The following is a 22,431-nucleotide window of genomic DNA, read 5'->3' as shown; positions in this document are numbered from 1 at the left end:
CAGTGGAACGTTTTGACCTGGACACTTAAGATCGAAGTTTGTGCCAGGTAAAAGACCTAAACCGACACGCAGCGAGATACATTCTCTTGACGGAAAATAGCCAGTACTCATCTATGTATCTCAGCAGATAACCTTGAGCCCTGACTGGTTTAACCATCGATTGCAGACAAAGTTTTTCAAGTAACCACTCCAGTGGGAATTGAGTCTAGACTCTGACTAACTTGAAAGGATGCCAAGGATCCCACCACCCATGTCGCCTCTGAAAGTCGATTCTGGTTAAAAACATGTCATGACCTGCAGAAAGTTATGAGAGACTGTCACCAGTGTCCGACCTAGTATCAAAGAGTCCCTATTGAGCAACCTAGCGACCAAACTCTATGCCTAGATGCTGTATCTAAACCTTAAGATAGCATTACAATCCCTGGAGTCATTTTTGTTGGTGGAATCTTCTCGACATTGACTGTACGGGGACTGAAGCTCGAACCATGTACTTTCTGTTTCGCAAGTCTATGCGTCATCTAATGAACTATTGTTAATAATAAATAAAATATACCCATGAGGCATTTGTGTCGGAAAACATATTATCTTGGAACGGCTACAAAAGTCAATGTTTACTCAAAAGCAACGAAATTTCTAAATAAGTCATTCCTTAACATAGGTCCATAAAGAATATATCACACTTGGAAAATAATATTGTAACAAAACGTGTAAAAACTAGATAAATGAAAATTCAAATTGAAAGTTAAAATACCACAAAACTTAAGGCATAGAAACATGAACACTAACATCACCGAACATTGAAAAAACGAGGAAGACAAAAGCAAAGTACTCAAAGAGAAGAATGATTCGTATATAAATAATTGAACTATGTACAAAAATGCCATAAAAGTAATATACAATCGGCAGAAAACTCGATAGTAGTGCAGCTCATCGAGCGAAAATAAGGCTTCGGACTTGTATAGAAGGGAATACTAAAAGAAAAAATACGGAAATTTATTTCTCATGGTGACTACTTCATTGAATGATTGTGGAAATTTTCGAATAACTTATAAAGTTGCGTGTGAACAGGTTTTCTGTCCCAATAGTTATTAACTATATTTATCGATTCCAGTTCTGGAAATCCACCTAACTTCGGTGATGAGTCTATAACATTAACAAAAGCAGGATGAGGAGTGCGTGGGGTTGGTATTGGTTTGTAAACGTTGTTATCACTTGATTTTATATGTGTAGTCGAATTTACTGAAGAGGTTATATTTGATGGTAAATTTTCAGTGTAATACAAATGATTTGAACATACACTAGAACTGACTCCCTATATCAAACAAAAATAAAATGGAAATTACGTTGTTAGATATCAACAAAAATGGGAATAAATAAATGCGATCTTCATAAAACTACATGTACTCCATTCAAAAAGTAAATTTCAAAAAAAATACAGTAGGGGAACTGTATTGTATTGAGTGACATTTTCATCATAAATTTTGAACACCCAACTACTATTTCTCCATCAAAATGAAAATCAGAAAACCTAGGATGGAAAACAGTGATAAAGCTACACTCAAATAAATCCATAACTGGAAACTTGACAATACCAGTTTGCAAGGTCACTACTGCATAAAAACGATGGAATTAACAGCTCCTACAAAAACCATACTGTTTAACATTTTTTACGAGATTACATATCAAAAAGATAATTTCATTAGACATTAGGTTAAGATCGGCTTGATAAAATGATAAAGAAGGAAAATTTAGCTTTGTATTTGTTATTATATTATGATTCCATAGCCCATTTGCTCTGAAAACAAATCCTGCAGACATTGTATCAAACCTCTATGTAGTCACATATACGATTTCCTGGAATATTGATATTCTATAAACTAATCATTACGAAAAACAAAACATATAATCCAGTGAAACTTTCCAATTACAAAGAACAACACAGATTCAAAGATCATAATAAAAAATAAGGCACAAGAAAACTTACTGAGAGTAAACTGTTAATTTTATTTATTTGATTACTAAATTGATTCGGTACAGTTTTGACGGATGACTTTTTGTCACAATTCTGTTCAATATGAGAACAATGATGAAGCATTGATGATTGATCCTGTTTGCATTCTCGTACAATGTAAGGAGTAAATGTAACAGTATTATGAGATGAAACTGTTGTAACGTCATTATTACACATAAATGTATTATTGATAGAATTCTGTGGAATAATCTCATCATTTGGTAATGATTTTGATACACTGAACTGATGATTGAATAAACGTAATCCAGTTGAAGTGTCCGCATAAAATTTAGTCTCTGTTGAAGCACACACTTCATCAATAATATGTAGTAGTGACTCCAATTCTGAATGTGGACTAAAACAATGGAAAATAAATTTCAAAAAAGGGCAAACGGATTTTTTTAGTAAACATAAAACAAACATTATCAGTTGATTAAGAAGAAAATGAGTATTTATTGCCATAGTGTAAGAACAACAGTAATTCTTCAGTCAACATTATAAAATGATAGCTAGTGAAAAAGGGTAGTTTAAACTAAGTGCTGAATGTTAATAGAGTTGAAGGATTTTGTATTGTATTCAAATGTTAGGATAGTAGTAGACTAAATAAACTTGAACCTCTGTTAAAGTACGCCTTGCGATCTCGTTATGATCATCTTAGAAATATAACACCGTTATAAAAAACCCAGTAATACAAATTACAGTTCTGTTGAAAACTTCATACTTTTGATATTGACTACACACGAATTGTCAATTTAACAAATCTTTTTTCAAACATACAAAACTAACATGGTATCACCATTACTACAACAATTTTAAGTTAGAAATTGATTTTACGAAGTGTTGATTAGTGTATAGTCATTAAAGTGAACTTAGTTATCACAAAAACCTATAATCATTGATTTACTTGATAGCAAGGGTACAAGCAAAGGTGTGAGCTGTGATGTAACGTTAATGATAAAAGAACTTGTCCTAATAAAGAAATCGTTTAACAAGAAACTCAATTAAATTGAATGACTGAGTAAAAAAAAACTTAAAATTACTTTGGTGGAGAAGAAGTAGTAACAGCTTGAAAATCATTTTCATTGGAAGCTTCCGATAAGCCCATACCTTCAGACCTTTTGTTAACATGACAAGACTTATTTTTGATGAAATTGGAATCGGTTGTATTTGCAAAGTCAACAGTTCTGTTACAAAAGTCTCCAGGTTTAAGGGTAGAAAATATTGGTGCTCCAGCTTCGAATAAGGCTTGACGAAGCTGATTGGTAAACTGTCTACAAGCTCTTCTATGTACACGAGCTAATTCTGAATGAAGTGTTTGTGCAGCACGAGACTGGCATAGTTCAACATAATTTAAAACATCAGCTAAAATATGATTAGTAAAAATTGGATAATTCGGTTTTTTTTTCAAAGATGACAATTGAAATTTATTAGAATTAGGAGTTTATTATTTAGGAGAATAAAAAAAAAGAAATGATGACAAGCAGAATTTGGATAGTGTAATAAGAAGATAGAGATTATCAGAACTATGTGATATACTAGTGCAATACATTCCGAACAATCTGATCACATATATAACTGTTAAGAATCATTTATATACAAAAATAAAAGGAAAACTAGACAGATGGAGTGTAAGAAGAGACAAAGATTTTTAAATAAATTATTTCTAACAAGTATATGTGTGATCAGATTGTTCGAAAGGTATTGCGTTAATATATCACATACATCTGATGATCTTCGTCTTCTTATTACACACCCAAATTTATCGAAGGGATTAATTGTTTCAAACAAGCAAAATCTCAATAAAAATAAGTGTTTAATGGTGTTAATGAATCAAATTTAAATTCCAGCAACATAATTCGATTCAGTTCAATGTTAATAACGATTATTGCTAGGTGAACTGCTATCCAGTAATCTGTACTCAACGAATAAGTAATTTCGTTGCCTTATATGGAGAACTTGAAAAGCAAAGGCTAAGTACGGGGGAGATGCTGCCGTACTCCGGTCACAAATAGATAAATGCTCCACACACTCAGGCAGTTGCTCTGATGTTGTTCAAAGAAGCACGAAATACACTTATAGGATGGAAATCTCATGGATCCGGGATCATCAAAGCATCTTTCAAAACAAAGAAGAGGAAATCACAACAAATGTTATCCAATGATATGCATAAACCAATGATAGCAACGACGACGATAAAGACCAGTTTTACGAGCGGCTGCAGTCAATCATATCGAAGTGCTCAGAAAAGGATATAACTATTCTGATAAGAGATCTAAACGCCAAAGTCCGAATGGACAACAACGGTCCTGAAGACATCATGGGACGACATGGACTACGAGAAAGAAACGAAAATGAGGAGAGATTTGCAAATCTATGTGGATTCAAGAAATTGGTTATAGGCAGGACAATATCTCCCCATAAACGCATACATAAAGCTCAATGAGTGTTATATTCAGTCGTCGCTGATTGTTGTGCCAGAAAAACGCTGATCACTTATACTCGGAACGAGGGACCTCTGCAATTCCCACGATGCGAAAGTAAGAACACAAAGACTGGTACAAGTGAAGATTTATTAGCCCCAAAACACTATGACGACGACGAATCGAATATCGTCTAAAATACACTGGTTTATATATTGATTGTACACCCATTTTGATTAATAATTAGGATTAAATCACATACTCAGTTAGAACAAACTACTTACTGAGCATAGTTCATGTCAAGTGAATGCAAGAATATCGTATATTATACAGAATAAAATATCATACTTGAAAAAACAATCAAATACTACATTGAATGATCCTCACGTTGAATATAAACGGATGTCAATGTTGAATAAAACTCATAATGAGTAATTCAATCGAAAATTGACTTTCCTTTCCGTCATATCACAATTATATAAATAAAATATACGTTTAGTATTGGTCCATAAAAGGATCTCAAAGTTACAATTCATTATGTTTATCGGGTCTTAACAATGAGTTTCACCGGATCACACCACACATAATCAGATCGACTATATTTGCATCACTAAAATATTCAGAAGGATAAAGGAATATCTGAGAACCAGCAGAGGAGTTGATAGAGCTTCAGATCACCACCTGATTGTTGTCAAGATGAAACTAAAGCTAAAGAAACACTGGACAGCTGGGAAAATAACAGTACAAAGGTTCAATACAGCCATCCTACGAGATACTAAAAAACTCAACGAATTCAAGATAACTCAACAACAGGTTCTAAGCCTTACAGAATCTACTGATAAAGAAACGACTATAGAGGACAACTGGGAAGGGGTCGAAGGAGCACTAGCTTCAACATGCCAGGAGGTGCTGGGCCACATAACAAGCGTCATCATAAGGAATAGATCTCCATGGAATACCTGGACAAGATTCAAGAAGGGAAGGACAAAACAGCAATTAACAACAGGTGAACACGAGCAGAAAAAGTCAAGGCAAACACTGAATACACTGAGGCAGACCATCAAGTAAAGAGGAGCATTAGGGTTGACATGCAAAAATATTTGGAAGACCTAGCAACGGCAGAGGAAAAAGCTGAAAAACAAGGAAATATGAAACAACTACATGACAACGAAGAAAATGACAGGGAAATATAGTAAACCAGAGAGATCGGTCAAGGACAAAGAAGGCAGGCCAATCACTGAATTTAATGACAGAAACAAATGGGTAGAATATTTCGAGGAACTCTTGAAAAGACCAGCTTCACTGAACCCGCCGGACATTAAAGCGGCACACACAGATCTTCTTATAGATGTCACTCCACCAAAGACCGAAACCAGTTTGGTTATGAGACACACCAAAAGTGGGGAAGCAGTAGGACCTGACAATATACTAGCTGAAGCACTAAAGTCAGATATAAGTAACTGCAAACAGGCTCCACACATTTGATGGAGAAGCCCTGGAAGATGTGGAATCTTTCACGTATCTGGGAAGCATCATCGATGAACAAGGAAGATCTGATGCAGATGTAATAGTACTGATTAGCAAAGTAGGGACAGCATTCATACAGTTGAAAAATATACTGAACTCAAAACAACTGTCTGGCAACCAACATCAAAGTCACAATCTTCAATACAAAAGTCAGGACAGTTCTACTGTACGGAGATAAAACTTGGACAACTACCACAACCATCATCAAAAAGGTACAAGTATTTATAAATAATTGTCTACGCAAGATACTCAACATCCATCGACCGGATATCATCAGCAACATCCTACTGTGGGAGAGGAAAAACCAACTTCCAGCTGAGAAGGAAATTAGGAAAAGACATTGGAAGTGGATAGGATATACATTGAGGAAATCATCGAATTGAATCACCAGGCTAGCGCTAGCTTGGAATCCTAAAGGGAAACGGAAAAGAGGAAGGCCGAAGAATACACTGCGTTGGGAATCGGAAGCAGACATGAAAAGAATGAATATCAACCGTAAAGGATTGCCCAGGACAGAGTTGGACGGAGAATGCTGGTGGGCGGCCTATGCTCCTCCACGAGGGGTAACCGGTGTAAGGAAGTAAATAATATAGAGAACTGAACGATATAGTCTTTTTTACAGAAATGTAATTCATGTAATAATACAGGTTTGTGAACTCCCCCATAAACCACACATGTTATTGGAAGCCTAATGATCCTACTCGATTATCCTTAATCCAAGAGGAGAGAACGGAACTCATAACCCTGTTGACACCATTAATGTGACAAGTAGATAGTGATAGAATTCTATTTCACTTTACCATTTCTCATGTAATGAGAAGTACCCTAGTGATTAGAATTAGTTAGAAAACAAACAGATCTAATCAATACAGCCAATTCATGTTGAGATTATTTGGATAATCAATTGTTGTGTTGTTTTTCTATAGGCAGTCTGCGTAATTTGGTTGTCCAATCTGAGTTGATTTGCTAATAACCTTGATTGAAAAACGAGTTAAAGTGTTAACGAGAGTTCAGAGGATATCAAGCGAGTTAACAAAAGCTATTTTTCATTAATTAGTTATCTTGAATCACATGGTCGTTTTATTTATGACTACAGTCAAACTCCTGAAATTTGGTACAGCTAAAAACAGTACCTTCTACAGACTGATACCAGACCACGAAACAGAACAATCTTCTTATTTAAGTGGCGCGAAATTCCAAAACATAACAAATTTGCTATCTATTTTCATGTATTGGTGATTCTGAAACTGTTTAAATGTACATCAGTTTTTATTTGTAAAAGTACTATAAATCGCATGAATCAAAGTATCAAATGTTTAATCAAGGACCACAAATTCGGTAACAGTATGTGCAGTGACAACTGATTAAAGAGTATCGAATTAAATATACCAGTAATTTCTAACGTACTTTACGTGAAGACCTGATTCATTTAAGACAATACAAATTAAATTATTTCATAAACTAAACAAACAGTCTTGTGGAAAAAATCTCAAACAAACCTTTGATTTTTTTAATAATAGAATGATAATATTCAGCATCTAGACCACTAACTTGTACAGATTTCTGTTCATAAGTGGTTGAATTGGTGTTGTTTAATGATGGATTGTTGAATTTTTGTACACATTTACTTGTATTATCAAGATTAACAATTAACAAATAAATTTTCCCAAGCACCGATTGATATTCAAAACCAATCATTTTAGACAATCGGATTTTTAAATAATAGTAATTTACATTTTTCTGACAATAATTCGAAGATGTTTGCTCGAGAATTTCATCAGATTTATCAGTTGAGATATCGATAGAACTACATTGTAGCGTATCAGGGCACTTAAAAATAAATTGATTTTCTGAGGAAAACTTATTTACATTCCTATTAAAAATATGTGATACCTTTAAGAAAAGAAATAAAAACAAAATGTTTAAAGATATTTAATATACATATTACTAGATTATATAATTAACATTATGATCATATATGATAAGGAAATTACATTAGCTGATTAAATGAAACCAATAAGAAAATCTATGATTAAATAGTGTGTCACGAAAATTTAGCAAAACCCGAAAGAAATGTTGATTCATTAAACAGACAGCAGACAAGACATTATTATGTTAATGGTTTCAATTTACAAAAGAAATAATGGTCAGTCAGTAACAACGTAGAACTTCGTACGTACGTACATCAGTTCGAGTTGCCACACCACATTAGCACAGAGATGCAGTTGTCGATTCAAATCCCGTAGTGGTAGAGGTAGCAAGAGTATAAGCAGTAATCGGGAAGATTAGGGTTTGGAGATGTTATTTAAAGAGTATAATCCAGTGGAATAAATTTGGAAAGAGGAAAAAAGGGACATGAAGAATTCAGAAGATTAGAATTTGGGAGAACACAGAGAGTGGATGCACCTGCGCCATTGCAAACGATTTTGAGCCATGTCATTCAGGGTCTCTAACCATCGGTTGCTATCATCTCGCGGTCCCCAACCAGGTAGTCTACACCTACCAACATGACTCCGTTCACTTGTCAGTGACTTCATGGACTTGTGCCATGTTTTGGTCTGGCTGCCCCTAGCTTTCTTCCAACCTACTCCTATACCACTGAACATAGCACGTCGAGGCAGTCGGTCGTTGGGCATACGTAACACGTGTCCCAGTCATCTCAACTGATGAAGTTTCACTACTTCATCAATTGATTTGCCATCCTTACCTAGTACCTGTTTCCTAACAACTGTGTTACTTACTCGATGGTCCCAGGATATACGAGCAATGTTTCGAAGACACCTATGATCAAATACTAGTAGCCTACGAATATCCTCTACTCTTACCGGCCATGTTTCACTGCCATAAAGTAGGACGGAACGAACTGCTGCGCAGTAAACTCGTCCTTTGGTTGATGGACGGATATCTCGCCTACGCCATAACTGACGCAAGTTGGCAAAAGCTAGTCGAGCCTTCTGTATCCGTGCTGAGATTTCGTCACACACCAGACCACAAGGGATGATGAGACTTCCAAGATAAGTGAATAGATCGACACGCTCAATTACTTCACTCCCTATCATTAGTTCGGGTGTCGATGTAACCCAATCCTGAAGCAACATTTTACATTTCGAGGGAGAGAATCGCATCCCGAACATGCTTGCATTGTTGCTTATAGTGGTCAGAAGACTCTGCATTTTGTCAGCGTCTTTACCAAACAAAACTATGTCATCAGCATATTCTAAGTCAACAAGTGAACCTCCCGGTACAAGTTCAACCCCTGGAAATCTAGACGAGGAAAGTGTTATCCCTAAAAGTACGTCAATGACAAAGTTGAACAAGAATGGGGAGAGTGGACAGCCCTGACGAACACCACTTGAGGTAATCAATTCTGATCACAGTTCGCCATAAGCTCTTACTCTACCAGTTGTGTTCGAGTAGAGAGCCTTTATAAGGTTAATGTACTTCTTTGGTACTCCTTTCAGTGACAAACACTGCCATAGAACCTTACGATCAAAACAGAGTCAAATGCCGCCTTAAGGTCGAGATATACTATCATTGTGGGGCGTCTGAATGTGTGTCTGTGTTCTAGAACCTGACGTAGTGTGAATATCTGGTCTATACAACCACGTCCATGTCGAAAATCGGCCTGGTTTTCTCTAATCTGCTCTTCACGAGCTTTGATTAGGCGTCGAAGTATTATTGAAGCTAATATTTTAGACACTATATTAGTCAAACTGATTCCTCTGTGATTGTCACAAGAGGACTTTTGTCCTTTCTTATAGACTGGCACAATCAGTGATTGAGACCAGTCAGATGGGATTACGTCCAGTTCACAAATTCTACCTCAGACCTCGGTTAATCTCATTGCTAATACTGAACCACCATCCTTAAAATTCTCAGGAGTAAATCTGTCAGGGCCTGCTGCTCTCCCTCGTTTCAGATTTCCTATGGCTTTTTCAACTTCGTAAAGGGACGGAGGACCTACATTAACTTGCCATTCAGGTTGACTAGAGATCGTGGGAAACCGAAGTGTGGCTGAAGGCTAGTTGAACTGATCCCTAAAGTGTTCTGCCCATCGATCCAATCTCCTGGATTGAGAATGAATAATATGTCCATCTTTCTCTGAGATTGTTTCGCTAACGGTCGGGTTCCTAATTCCGGTTTCCTTAACGAGTCTGAACAATTGTCTGCTATTACCTATTGCCGCTGCCTTTTCCATCTCTCTTGCTTTCGCTACCCACCACTGTTCGCGATCATTGTGTAGGCTTCTTTTCAGCTTGCGCTTAAGCTGACTCCGCTCTTCATTATGTTCAGAGCCAGGTGGAATGAGTTTCCGAGCAACTACCAGTGCGATAGATGCTGTTGAGATCCAGTGTTTCTCCCTAACCTTCTGGTTTACCTTACTAGCAGATATCACTGCTGTTTCCACAGCTTTTCGGATATCATTCCATGCTGCCTCGGGGTGATCATCACATACATGGCTACCTAACTGTTCTTCTAGTTGTTCCTGAAATATACTCTTAGCTTGACTATCATTAAGTAGGGCCCTAAGAGGTTTCCTTGCAGCGTCTTTCCTACGTCCAGTAAGACGCAGGCAAATACGCGCTCGTACTAGAGCATGATCTGAATCTAAGCATGTGCTCCAGAATGAGCGAGTCTTCTATCGAGCCCCTCCATCGGTGGCTGATAGCGATGTGATCTATTTGGGTCCAACGTTGGGACGAATTAGGGGGTCGCCATGTTAAAAGATGTTTTTCGTTATGCCTAAAGTTAGTATTCGCAAGAAACAGGTGGTTATCTGAGCGTAGCTGCGACAGACAGTCGCCATTATCTGTTCATTGAGCCATGACACCATAAGATCCACCTAGCTGTCTTTTCCTATCGCTTAGTTTACCTACTTGAGCATCAAAGTCACCGGCCATTATTACTACATCCGAGCGCCTAGCTTTTAGGAGGAGGTCGGAGAGCTTTCTGTAACTCATCTTTTACATCATCTGAGCTGCAGTCAGTGGGAGAACAGGCAGAGACGACGAAGAGGCAACGACGAGTGTCCCTATATTTTCGGATCCTTACTGTTCTGTTCAATCGGACAGCGCACAAACGACTGTCTACTTAGATCCACTCTAAGAGAGCTAGTTCTGCCTTAGGACTCAATGCTATACCTACGCCGGTGAGGCCACGGGAAGCAGAATCAGGGCTTCCAGATACACGAAGTGTGAATCGAGTCGGTTCTTTATTTTGGCATGGTGAGGTCAGATGAATGACGCTACTCGGATCCTGTATGTGCGTTTCGGAGACGCAGCACACATCGATGGCGCGAGATTCTAAACTCCTAGCTAAGGAAGCCTGCTGTCCTATTTGGCACAGTGTTTGTACGTTAAAAGCTCCTACGTGTAGTTTAGAGCGTGGTTTCAGGAGACCAGGAATAACGTTCCGCGTGCTCGAATCGTTTGCATTAGCGGTGCGAGGTGATAAAGAGACGTGAGGAGGGTCAGTCATGGAGATAAGAGAGGTATTAGGAGGTGTAGGGAGGATTTGAATGTGACCAACTTGGTCTCGTGTGCTGTTACGGGTATGAGGGCTGATATCACTTCCCGGCTGCCCACACCGTGGAAGGGTATTTCTTGAGGAACCTGAAAAGGAAATTGGATTAGTGTTGGTCTTAACGACCTGGGAGCGTGACCACAGAGCTCAAGGGACAACTGCTTGAGGTCGGTCGCGCACGGCCTTTTCGTGGAAGGTTTTTAATGTGTTAGCTCCGTTCTTCAAAGGACCTTACCGCCGGAGACGGAAATCCGTGAGGTAAGGTGAGGTGTGACATTTTTAGGGTCGACCTTTTCTAACCCCACCCCTCCTTGTGGGAAGGCAGCATCGCTGTCATGCTGGTTGTCCGAGGGAAACACCTTACTGCTGTCACACCCCTCTACAGTCAGCAGTACGACTTCGCCCTCAGACCTTGAGTTGCTGCTTTTAGTCTTACCGTCCTCCAATCGACCTGCCTGGCATGGTAGAAATAATCGATTAACTAGAAAAATATTTTATCACGAAATAAGCTTCTTTCAGATTATTAATAGAAATACTGTGAAGCGTACAATGGCTACTGGACTGTTTGGACTTCACAGATGACCTAGCTCTCATATCCACACGGACAAATGCAGGTCAAGACGAAAAGTGTATCAGCATCCTCTGCATCAGTAGGCTTTAATATACACAAAGGAAAAAGTAAGATCCTCAACTACAACACAGAGAACGCCAACTCAATCACACTTGATGGAGAAGCCCTGGAAGATGTGGAATCTTTCACGTATCTGGGAAGCATCATCGATGAACAAGGAAGATCTGATGCAGATGTAATAGTACTGATTAGCAAAGTAGGGACAGCATTCATACAGTTGAAAAATATACTGAACTCAAAACAACTGTCTGGCAACCAACATCAAAGTCACAATCTTCAATACAAAAGTCAGGACAGTTCTACTGTACGGAGATAAAACTTGGACAACTACCACAACCATCATCAAAAAGGTACAAGTATTTATAAATAATTGTCTACGCAAGATACTCAACATCCATCGACCGGATATCATCAGCAACATCCTACTGTGGGAGAGGAAAAACCAACTTCCAGCTGAGAAGGAAATTAGGAAAAGACATTGGAAGTGGATAGGATATACATTGAGGAAATCATCGAATTGAATCACCAGGCTAGCGCTAGCTTGGAATCCTAAAGGGAAACGGAAAAGAGCAAGGCCGAAGAATACACTGCGTTGGGAATCGGAAGCAGACATGAAAAGAATGAATATCAACCGTAAAGGATTGCCCAGGACAGAGTTGGACGGAGAATGCTGGTGGGCGGCCTATGCTCCTCCACGAGGGGTAACCGGTGTAAGGAAGTAAATAAGTACAAAGGCATTAGGTTTTCTGGTGAATTCACTCTTTTGTCGATTTGTGGAACAAATCATAATTGAATAAGTTGTTTGGATTTATAACGTTTAGAAAAGTTTAATGTCAATAGCTAGTAAGACGGAACTTGTAGAATATCATAAAGATAAGATAATCAGTCGAAGATAACTTATAAAATGATATGAAATATTCGCCCACAGTAAATAACAACTTTTCAAATTACAGACTATTTCGTTGATATATTTGATAAATAACAATGTAAGACTTCTATATAATAAGAATAGAAAAGTATTTATAGTGAAGAATAATGAATTACAGATCAACGTGAAGTTGCACCACAGACTCAGTGAGCTGTGATAATGGTAAAAAACCTCATTTATTTAACCAAAGAAAAATTACCCAAAAAAGCTGCTCTGTAAAGCTGTATCTATTACAACAGAGATCATACTAAATAAGGATAAGCAAGGAAGCCACACAAGACGTTCAGAAAACTGGTAACAACAATACCACTGACTTGTCCCCAAATGATTATTTTTATCGATAGAAACAAAGAAAACAAAACAAATATGCGATAAAAGCAATAATACATTATCGATAAATACAACCACTTTTATACCAATTTTTAATAACTTACATTATATTCAACTGTTAGTCTATCAATTTCATTATCGATCTGTTTCAACAAATCCTGAAGTAGATGTTTAAGGATATTTTGAGAAGAGTTCGATATTTCTTTCTCCAAATAACATAAATTCATACAGGATGTTTCAGTTAAATGTGTACATAAATTAAAAAGACATTCTGCAGACAAATATTCAGACAATATCGGATATTTACTGAGAATAGCAGTTTTAATTTCATTACTGTTAAAACTATCTGGTATTGGATCATCCATGGTTATTCCAAACTTTATTGGTAGCAATTCACCAAGTTCCTTTAGAAAGAAACCATTAATATATGTAAGCTGTACTGAAATTTGTAATAATAATAATACCACTGTTTGAAAAGACAACTATTATCATCCCTGAAATGAACTGCGATCGATTGTAATGCACAAAATGTGCCAAATATCACATAGGGTTTTGAAATTTCACTGAGAACTTAATTTTAAAACTCTTAATAGTCAAATGGAGATATAGGAAATCCTTGACCATGACAGAAACACAAACACCATAATTTGACTATTTGATCATCTGTTACACAGATTATGAGTGATCACTTTGCCTATACGTACACTTATGATAAGCTGAGTCACTGCTTGGACAACATTTCAAAGAAAGTAGTGTCTGAAAACTCATGAAATACCCTAATGATCAATGTTTACAAGTATAATACTATGATTTGAGTAATTTAAATGTAGTACAAAATGATTTTATCATAAAATTGAAAGTAAAGACTATTGAGCTATTTAAGGTTGAGGAAACAATGAAGCAGCAACAAAAAGTCAGTATATTAAGGAAACAGAAAAATTGAATTTAAGTGAATATCTCATTATATTTCACATAATTTCCACGATGGGGAAAAATCGCACATAAAAATCATACAAATTACTCTAAACAGAGCAAGAACAACAAGATTTGCAGAGTAAAATGAATTTATCAGTTTACTTCACGGTTTCTCATTAGCTGCATACAATTAAAAATTACAATCATTAATAATAAGTATAATTATAAATCAATGCTTAGTGTGCGATTTTCATTAGATCAAGTCGTAAGCGTTTGATTGGTGTTTTTTGTCTGTTGATTATGTTGAATGCATTACTTACATTCACTTCATGTCCACTATCAAGAACTCTGGCAATCGCATTTGTAAAGACTTTACTCCCTTTCAGCTGTAGGTTCTTAAGAATGTGTCTCGATCATTTATCACGCAAACCTTAGTATGCCTTAGTTTGCGTGGTTCAGATAAATGATCGAGACACATTCTTAAGAACCTACAGCTGAAAGGGAGTAAAGTCTTTACAAATGCGATTGCCAGAGTTCTTGATAGTGGACATGAAGTGAATGTAAGTAATGCATTCAACATAATCAACAGACAAAAAACACCAATCAAACGCTTACGACCTGATCTATGTATAAAGAAGGAAGATTTGATAAGCCTTTCCCTGTCATGATGATTAGATAATTGTCTAATAACCTTTGTTAATTTTAATCTATTTTTCAACTCTGTGACCAATCCTTTATTTCAACTATTCTTTCGTCTTTTGATATTCATCTCTTAAATAATCTGATTGATGTTCATATACTTGCTTATTTTGTCATGTTGAGCGATTACTAAGTAACTCATTAATTTTACTACCCTTACATAACTTCTAAATTATTATCTCCTAACATATAAATACACATCGATCTTAACTATGTTTATTCAGACAGTTTGCATCCCCATTATTCTGATTATTATGATTTTGGTTACATTTCGAAATTTATCTAAACTTCGCAAACTAAAGCATGCTAAGCATTGGCTAATAATTATATTTATTATTAATGATTGTAATTTTTAATTGTATGCAGCTAATGGGAAACCGTGAAATAAACTGATGAATTCATTTTATCTTGCAAACCTTGTTGTTTTTTGCTCTGTTTAAATTTATCAAGGGATCTAGTTACACAACAAATTACTTTACCTAGAAAAATGGAATGAAAAATCACGAATTTCAACTAAAACTTACAGTTTGAACACATGCGGTAGATTTTGCTATATATGACGTGTTTACGCTAACATTCATTGATACACAAGCTTCTGTCTGACTACTTTTATCCTCTATATGAAACAACGAATAAGAAACGATAATGTGTTAAAAAGTAAACATATAAAATATACTAACGTGGATCTAACAAGACAATGTTATTTAATTTAGAACTCAAAATTGTAGGTCATTGTTTAGTGAGGCAAAGAACTTTCTACTCGAGATTTTAATTTATACTACTAAATTATAAGAATAACCTTATTACATATTGTTGGGACGATTTGGCATAAATTGTTTGACGCTTTGCCCCGGTAACTTGAGATAGCTTAAAAATGAATATGCCGAGTGATATTTTTGTTAAGTATTAATTCTTCGTAATTACAGACCGCATGTTATCTTTCGATATTCTAAGATAGCGTAGGTTGGAGAATCCAGGTCAGAAGCTTATACTCCACAAGGGTTAACAGACGTAAGTATGTTGTGGAACATGATATAGCAATGAACTACCAATTTTGTGCATTTATAATGTTACCATGTCTCAGTTTGTTTTTCTACTTGTACTAAGCTTTCTTCTCTTTTCACTTGCTTACTATCCAATTTATGCAGCACCATTTGACAATTTATTTCGAACAGTTTAGCTTTATTCGAAACACCATCTAATTTATTTTTGTTAATCCTAGTTGTCTATTTAACAGTGACATGGTTTCCTCTAACTAATTGTACATACTGTATCATGTTACCCACTTTAAAAATACATTTGTTATTTGACTGTGTAATTAGTCCTGGGACACCATAAAAACATCATTTTTACGACATCTCATTATTTAGTTTTTCGATTTTTAATGTAACTCAGTGACCAGGATGCCATTTTCGAATGGATAACGTAATACTTATTCGCCGTATCTTAAAGATGGCCACAAACATATATCGACTGATAACTTTATATAACAGATAATTTCTGAACATAACATTTGGGATTTTTGATATAAATAACAGGAAATTGATACAGATTCATATCAAAATGAAATAGAGCGATCACTGTGTACATAAAATAACTTCAGGTTCATTATCATTGTTAAATATAATCAATTACCTCTTCACACTTCTTTGAGATAAACGTTATGAATTTTGAAGCAAATTAATATTGCCTCGTCTACAGTATGCCGAATGAGAAGACAATGATTCAAAATACAGGTAACTATTCATTAAATAAATCATAAATAATGTCACTTAGTTCAGTTATCATACTGCACTATACAAAATGCTATTATGGTAAACGAATAACTTATTTTCTTAGGATGAAACATATCTCATTTAAATTATGAACCGACTACTGTTAGACCACCACTGAAAAACCAAAAGCATTGGGTGGTCGTTTTGTCCTGGTATGGGACTCATCAATAGTGTACACCCACGACCCCGTACGCGAGATTCCAACCCAGGACCTTCGGTTTCGCACGGACACTTAACCTCTAAGCCACTGATCGGTTCATGATTTCAATGAAATTAAACAATCTCCACGAACTTGGCCATTAAGAGTAGAAGATACTCTTAAGCTACTAGTATTTGATCACAGATGTCTTAGCAATACTTCCATTATCTGCTGGGATCACTGGGTAAGTATTAGTAAGGTCAGACGCAGGGTATTAGGGAATGATGGTAAATCAGTTGATGAGGTTGAAAATCTTCATCGACTAAGATGGTTGGATAACGTATTACGTATGCCTGAACACCGATTACCACGACGCGCAATTCTGACTAGTGTTGAGGATGGTTAGAATAAAGTTAGAGGCGGCCAAACCAGAAAGTGGCATCAGTGCTTGAAGTCACTAACTTCTGGTCTGAGTCATGTTCGTAGATGCAGACTACTTGGTTGCGGTCCGCGCAACTATCGTAACCCATGATTGGAAACTCTGTATGATATGGCTCAGAATCGATTACAATGACGTCGGTGTATACATTCTTCGTTTTCCCTTAAACCGTGACATTAAAATTACTTTATTCCCCTCTTTCTATGAACTACTTCTTTCTCCCTGTGTTATATCCTTATGCATAGTGTTTCTTCTATATATTACTACCATTCAAGTAACTGCTTCTATGAATTTGGTGTTCACCTTATTGTGCTAATGAGGTGTGACAACTTGGACCGATACATAGATGTGCCTGGTAATACGTTGTAGATGACTGATTGACAACTCCAAAATGAAAAATATTTAGATTTGTTGAATAGTGATAAGTCATTACTACAGTGTTCAGAGCTCTTTGACAGCCTATTTTTACATTAAATTATAACAGATAGTTTACCGGAAATTGTTATCAAAGAAACTAAGTGCTGATCAATGGTGTTCATAGCTAGTCATCTCAAACAACGATAATTGTCGGGTAAAACTTACTAAATTTATTAATAAGAGCGTTGACTCCTGTATTTTGTGTTTTCATTTGCAAAATCCATGACTGACGTGCGACTTCGATCTACAGAAAGTAAATGTGAACATTAAACACTCAAAACAAGCGTTAAATAAAAGAAACGAATTAAAAATGTAATGAACACTGAATTTAGTTTCCATTATGATACCGACTACTTCATAACTATTATTACAAACTGAAATGATTTATTGTTCATGATGCAAAATTATGTGTATATTGTACTCACTTTGGTTTTTTAAATACTCGATAATATAGTTAAAAATGAATGTGGTACAGACCTTAGGTATCATATATTAGTATAACTTAACATTATCGTTAGTTTTGAAACAGAATATGGACGCTGAAATACAATACAACATTGTGTATGAGAACGTTTTATGTCATATAATAAAAGTGTACAATAAACATCAAAGTTGTGAGTAGTATTAAAGAAAGAAAAATGATTATTCGTATCATAGAACCACATCTATTCACGACTAAAAGGTGCTTAAAAGTTAATTTTACTGAAAATAATAGGTAAAAAGAAAGGAAAATTTCTAGATGACGGATTAGAATGTCGCATAAAATAACTACAGTATCGACGATGATAGCTGTCAGTACGAATATTGCCGGACAAAGCGATATAATGGTTTCCAACCTGTAAATATTTGCTGAAGAATTATGAATATCCATCAAAACACATATGTAGATATATTCGTTAAGAATATCTACTCAAATGCTCTTAAACACAATATTGAATACGAAGAAACAGAACTATGTATAGGTTATCTGATAGTGGATTGTAATAATACACATACGTACTTATTTATAGATATTCTTCTCGAATTTAATTTCAGAAGATTATCACCATTCTAATAATTAGTCTTTTGACAAAACCCAATTTATACATTAACGATGCTCATATTATTGTTTAAACAAACTGGACCATTCACACAGAAAGTGCGAGGAGTCAATATTTACAACTTACTTGTTCCGGCAGCTCTTCCCTCCAAAATCGCATTCTTTCTGTTTCTCTCAACTTCATAGCCTAAAACATATCATGCAAAAATACCATACTACTGAAGCTCAATTTAAACACAAGATGGAATGGAGTGATATCGACTCAAATTTATAGATGAGGTTCGTTGTAAACAAACAAAAATTGCACAAACATGTCAGCTTTATCTTCTGACTGCATTATTTAAATTTATCAAAAGAGAAGCTAAATGCAAGGAGTTGATAAGTGTAAAATGAATACATCTAGCAGATAATTATTGATGTGTTAGAAAGAAATATTGATGTGATCAAAATATATTATTGTTTACACAATTTGTCATTCCTAAAAACATTTAATGTGACTACTCGATCTGCAGTGTGTATTGATATTGATTAGAGTTTAATTGCGTGGAGTTGGATTTCGATGGTTAAGCCAAATAGTTTATCATTATTTTAGTCACAAAATAGAAGGCGATTTTTTTTATTTACAAATTGGATAACAATTCTAGATTAGGCACGATCTATAGCTTTCTGAATAACAGTGTATGTGAATATCAAATTAAAGAATGATTGATTTAAGGAGGATCTTAAATTAAAGCACACTTATTGGTGAATTTTAACCTTTTCGTTAATCTTTGAAAATATTTTTACCATACAACTTAACACAGAAGTTTATTTTCTTGACTACTCATGAAAATCTATGAGTACAACACGCCGAAATGTTGTTTTAGATCACACACCCATCTATGGTTATAATACAACTCACCTCCATGACAGCGTTTTCAACAGCCTTCTTTGTAGATATTTGACTTTCTTGATATAAATTCGTAATCCGTTGAACTTCACGTTCCATCTCACATATTCCCTTCCTAAAATGTATAAAGTATTAATACAACACTAATTAAAATATATTTTAGTTAACACATACAAATTCATGCACCCAGTCTCAAGCCATACTATTTGCATGACTCTGTAAAACCAAAGTAGGTGTAGTGGTGTTAGAATATGACTTGAAAGAAAAGAGCTTTAATCAATAACTCATCACTCTATATTAACCTAACGATGTTTATAATTGAATAACTTGGACATATAAATGAAATAGCTACCATGTACAGATGAATAATATAATTTGTAAACTACCAATATGATGACCATAACTAATTAATACTTCGAAACGGTGAAACGAAAAAGATCACAACATCTAAAAAGTCAGTAAATGGAAACCAGTACATGAATTATCACAACCCGATTTACTTGAACTTACTACTTATTACATATAATCATCATACGTAAATCCGTAAACCGAAAATTGCGTAAGTCAAATAGCAACTGTTATCTCTAGCGATTTCTTTAAAAACCTCGTAATCATTGGTTGAATGAATCAGTGATTGTTTAAGGAATAATAAACTCAGTTACAATTTAATCATAGAATACATTAGGTATCATAAGAGTTATTATCAGCGTTTAACAAAAAAATATTAGATCAACATCTACTTTAGTCAAAAACAAACCAATGATTATTGTGGTAAGTCTCAATGCTAATTAGTATTGACGAAAAATGAGCTTGACTAAGTGGATTATTCTAGTGCGGTAAAAGAGAACAGAGAAGTGAACTATTTGCGAACGAAGAAATGCAGATAGCTATTCTGATAGAATAAGTGTATGATAAATGAATGGAAAGATAAAGTATAATTAGTCGCAAAAGAACGACATAGCCGGTACACCTTATTCAAAGACCGGGATAAGCTGAATGATTATAAAATATGACATTCAATTACGAAAGTCAGCTTAGTATTGTATTATAGATTCATTATCCAATAGTTCGGAAGAAGCACTTTCTAACCAACTTTAAGTCATAGACATTTCACGATTTGAAGTTTGTAAATCTTATATCTTGCCATGTTTTTTATAAAAGCACCGTTTTCCAGACTAATTCTATGCTTTGATTTCAGAATTTCACAAAACCCGAATTCCGTTATACGTTTATTAGATTACGCGTATACAAAGACAATTCAACACATAAATTGAAATACCTACTTCATATCTGCAAGTTTTTGTTCAGCACGACGTGCATTAGTTTCTCTTTCATTGGCCCAGTCTGCTTCTAAGCGGCGACGCATTACTGTATATTGAGCTTCACAAAGGGCTTTAGCACGATCAACAGCTGCATCTCTTTCTGCTACACTTGCAGCTAAACGTTCACTGATAGTTCTCTCAGCCTCTAATGCTTTGGCTTCTGCACCAAGTGCAGCTTGTAAACGTGTACGGGTTGTCTGGATGATAGAGAAAAGTCGACATGTCAAACGCAACACGGAAGTGAGTAAAGGGAGGAAAACGTTAGAAGTAAAATAAACTCTGCTAACCTGTAACTCTTGTTCCAAGTGAGCATAATCCCCTTTTAACCGTTCTAACTGACCACTTAGTAAGACTTCCCTAGGTCCAGGATTATCGCCGATAGAACGCAAAGTAGATAATTCTTGTTCTAAAGACAGAACACGCTCCTAAAAGATAGGTGTAATATGAAGGATGTAGATAACGAAATGCAACAAAGCCACATTTGAAAAAAGCGTGATATTTTTAAAGAGAGACTAATACAACCAACTGTACAAATACTAAATATTTTACTCAACACGTAGAGTTCAATGGAAAATTTTATTGTTTATTCATAAAGTGCACAATAACATAAAGGGAAATTTATAGATTATTTAATTTATAAAAATATTTTTCCATCAAATTAGTTGTTAGTTGGTTGGAGATAGTTGATAAAAAAATAAACCTAAATTTTGTGCTATGTGACACTCGTTAGCAAAGTATGTCTGTAATCTTGAGGGAACTGGAGTTTCCTGATAGACTCAGGTCACATATCGTTCAACATTAAAATTCGAAACATTATCATCGAGATATTCAGGTTACAACTGAACCTTAGTAGGACTGAGATACATACAACTGATTGATCACTGAATAGTAACCAATGTCATATTTGTCTGGTCCTTTTAGTGTTAATCATATTCCATCAATAAGGTCGCATTATGGCAAAATAGTACACGTAACTGGATATCATGTGTACTATGTTGAGAGATTAGGTGGTTGAAGAAATAAAGTTACTTGTATAATATTATTGACAATGAGAAGCACTAAAGTTCACATGAACTAGCATATATATCTTTTAGTTACCTGTAAAAGTTTAGCTGATTTTTCAGCTTTTTCTAATGCTTCTCTTGATTGATGTAATTGACAACGTGTTGTATATAGAGTTTCATGAAGTTTAGTTACTTGTTCTCGTTTAGCCTTGTAGTTTAAAAGACAACGTTCCAGTTCATTGCGTAGTTTAGCCATTGGTGATTTCGGAGATATTACTGACACTGCAGGAGTACTGGTTAATATATCTTGACGAGTTAACGAATGGAATAAACCATCTTGTTCATATTCGCATACTTTGTCTGCAAAATCATCATTATCACTGTATGGTTGTTTACCGTCCCTAAAAAGTCGATAATTTTTAA

General features: G+C 35.5%; 1 protein-coding gene across 1 annotated transcript in view; it reads right to left on the bottom strand.

Moving 5' to 3' along the window:
- Positions 1-275: 275 nt before the first annotated feature.
- Positions 276-22,431, bottom strand: part of MS3_00002155 (uncharacterized protein) — a 42,365-nt gene continuing 20,209 nt past the window's right edge. The window contains exons 13-24 of the mRNA XM_035731180.2: positions 22,103-22,409; positions 21,292-21,429; positions 20,966-21,201; positions 19,695-19,797; positions 18,921-18,980; positions 17,920-17,998; positions 15,509-15,600; positions 13,475-13,774; positions 7,458-7,851; positions 3,052-3,373; positions 1,985-2,366; positions 276-1,312 (exon numbers count right to left, since the gene is read on the bottom strand). Of these exons, the coding sequence (XP_035588273.1) occupies positions 1,010-1,312; positions 1,985-2,366; positions 3,052-3,373; positions 7,458-7,851; positions 13,475-13,774; positions 15,509-15,600; positions 17,920-17,998; positions 18,921-18,980; positions 19,695-19,797; positions 20,966-21,201; positions 21,292-21,429; positions 22,103-22,409 (2,716 nt within the window). The 3' untranslated portion in view covers positions 276-1,009. The remainder of the gene's footprint in view (positions 1,313-1,984; positions 2,367-3,051; positions 3,374-7,457; positions 7,852-13,474; positions 13,775-15,508; positions 15,601-17,919; positions 17,999-18,920; positions 18,981-19,694; positions 19,798-20,965; positions 21,202-21,291; positions 21,430-22,102; positions 22,410-22,431) is intronic.

The sequence above is a fragment of the Schistosoma haematobium genome, chromosome 1, assembly GCF_000699445.3.
Source record: "Schistosoma haematobium chromosome 1, whole genome shotgun sequence".
NCBI lineage: Eukaryota > Metazoa > Platyhelminthes > Trematoda > Strigeidida > Schistosomatidae > Schistosoma > Schistosoma haematobium.
Note: the sequence above shows the minus strand (reverse complement) of the source record. Positions and strands in the feature narration are given on the sequence as shown.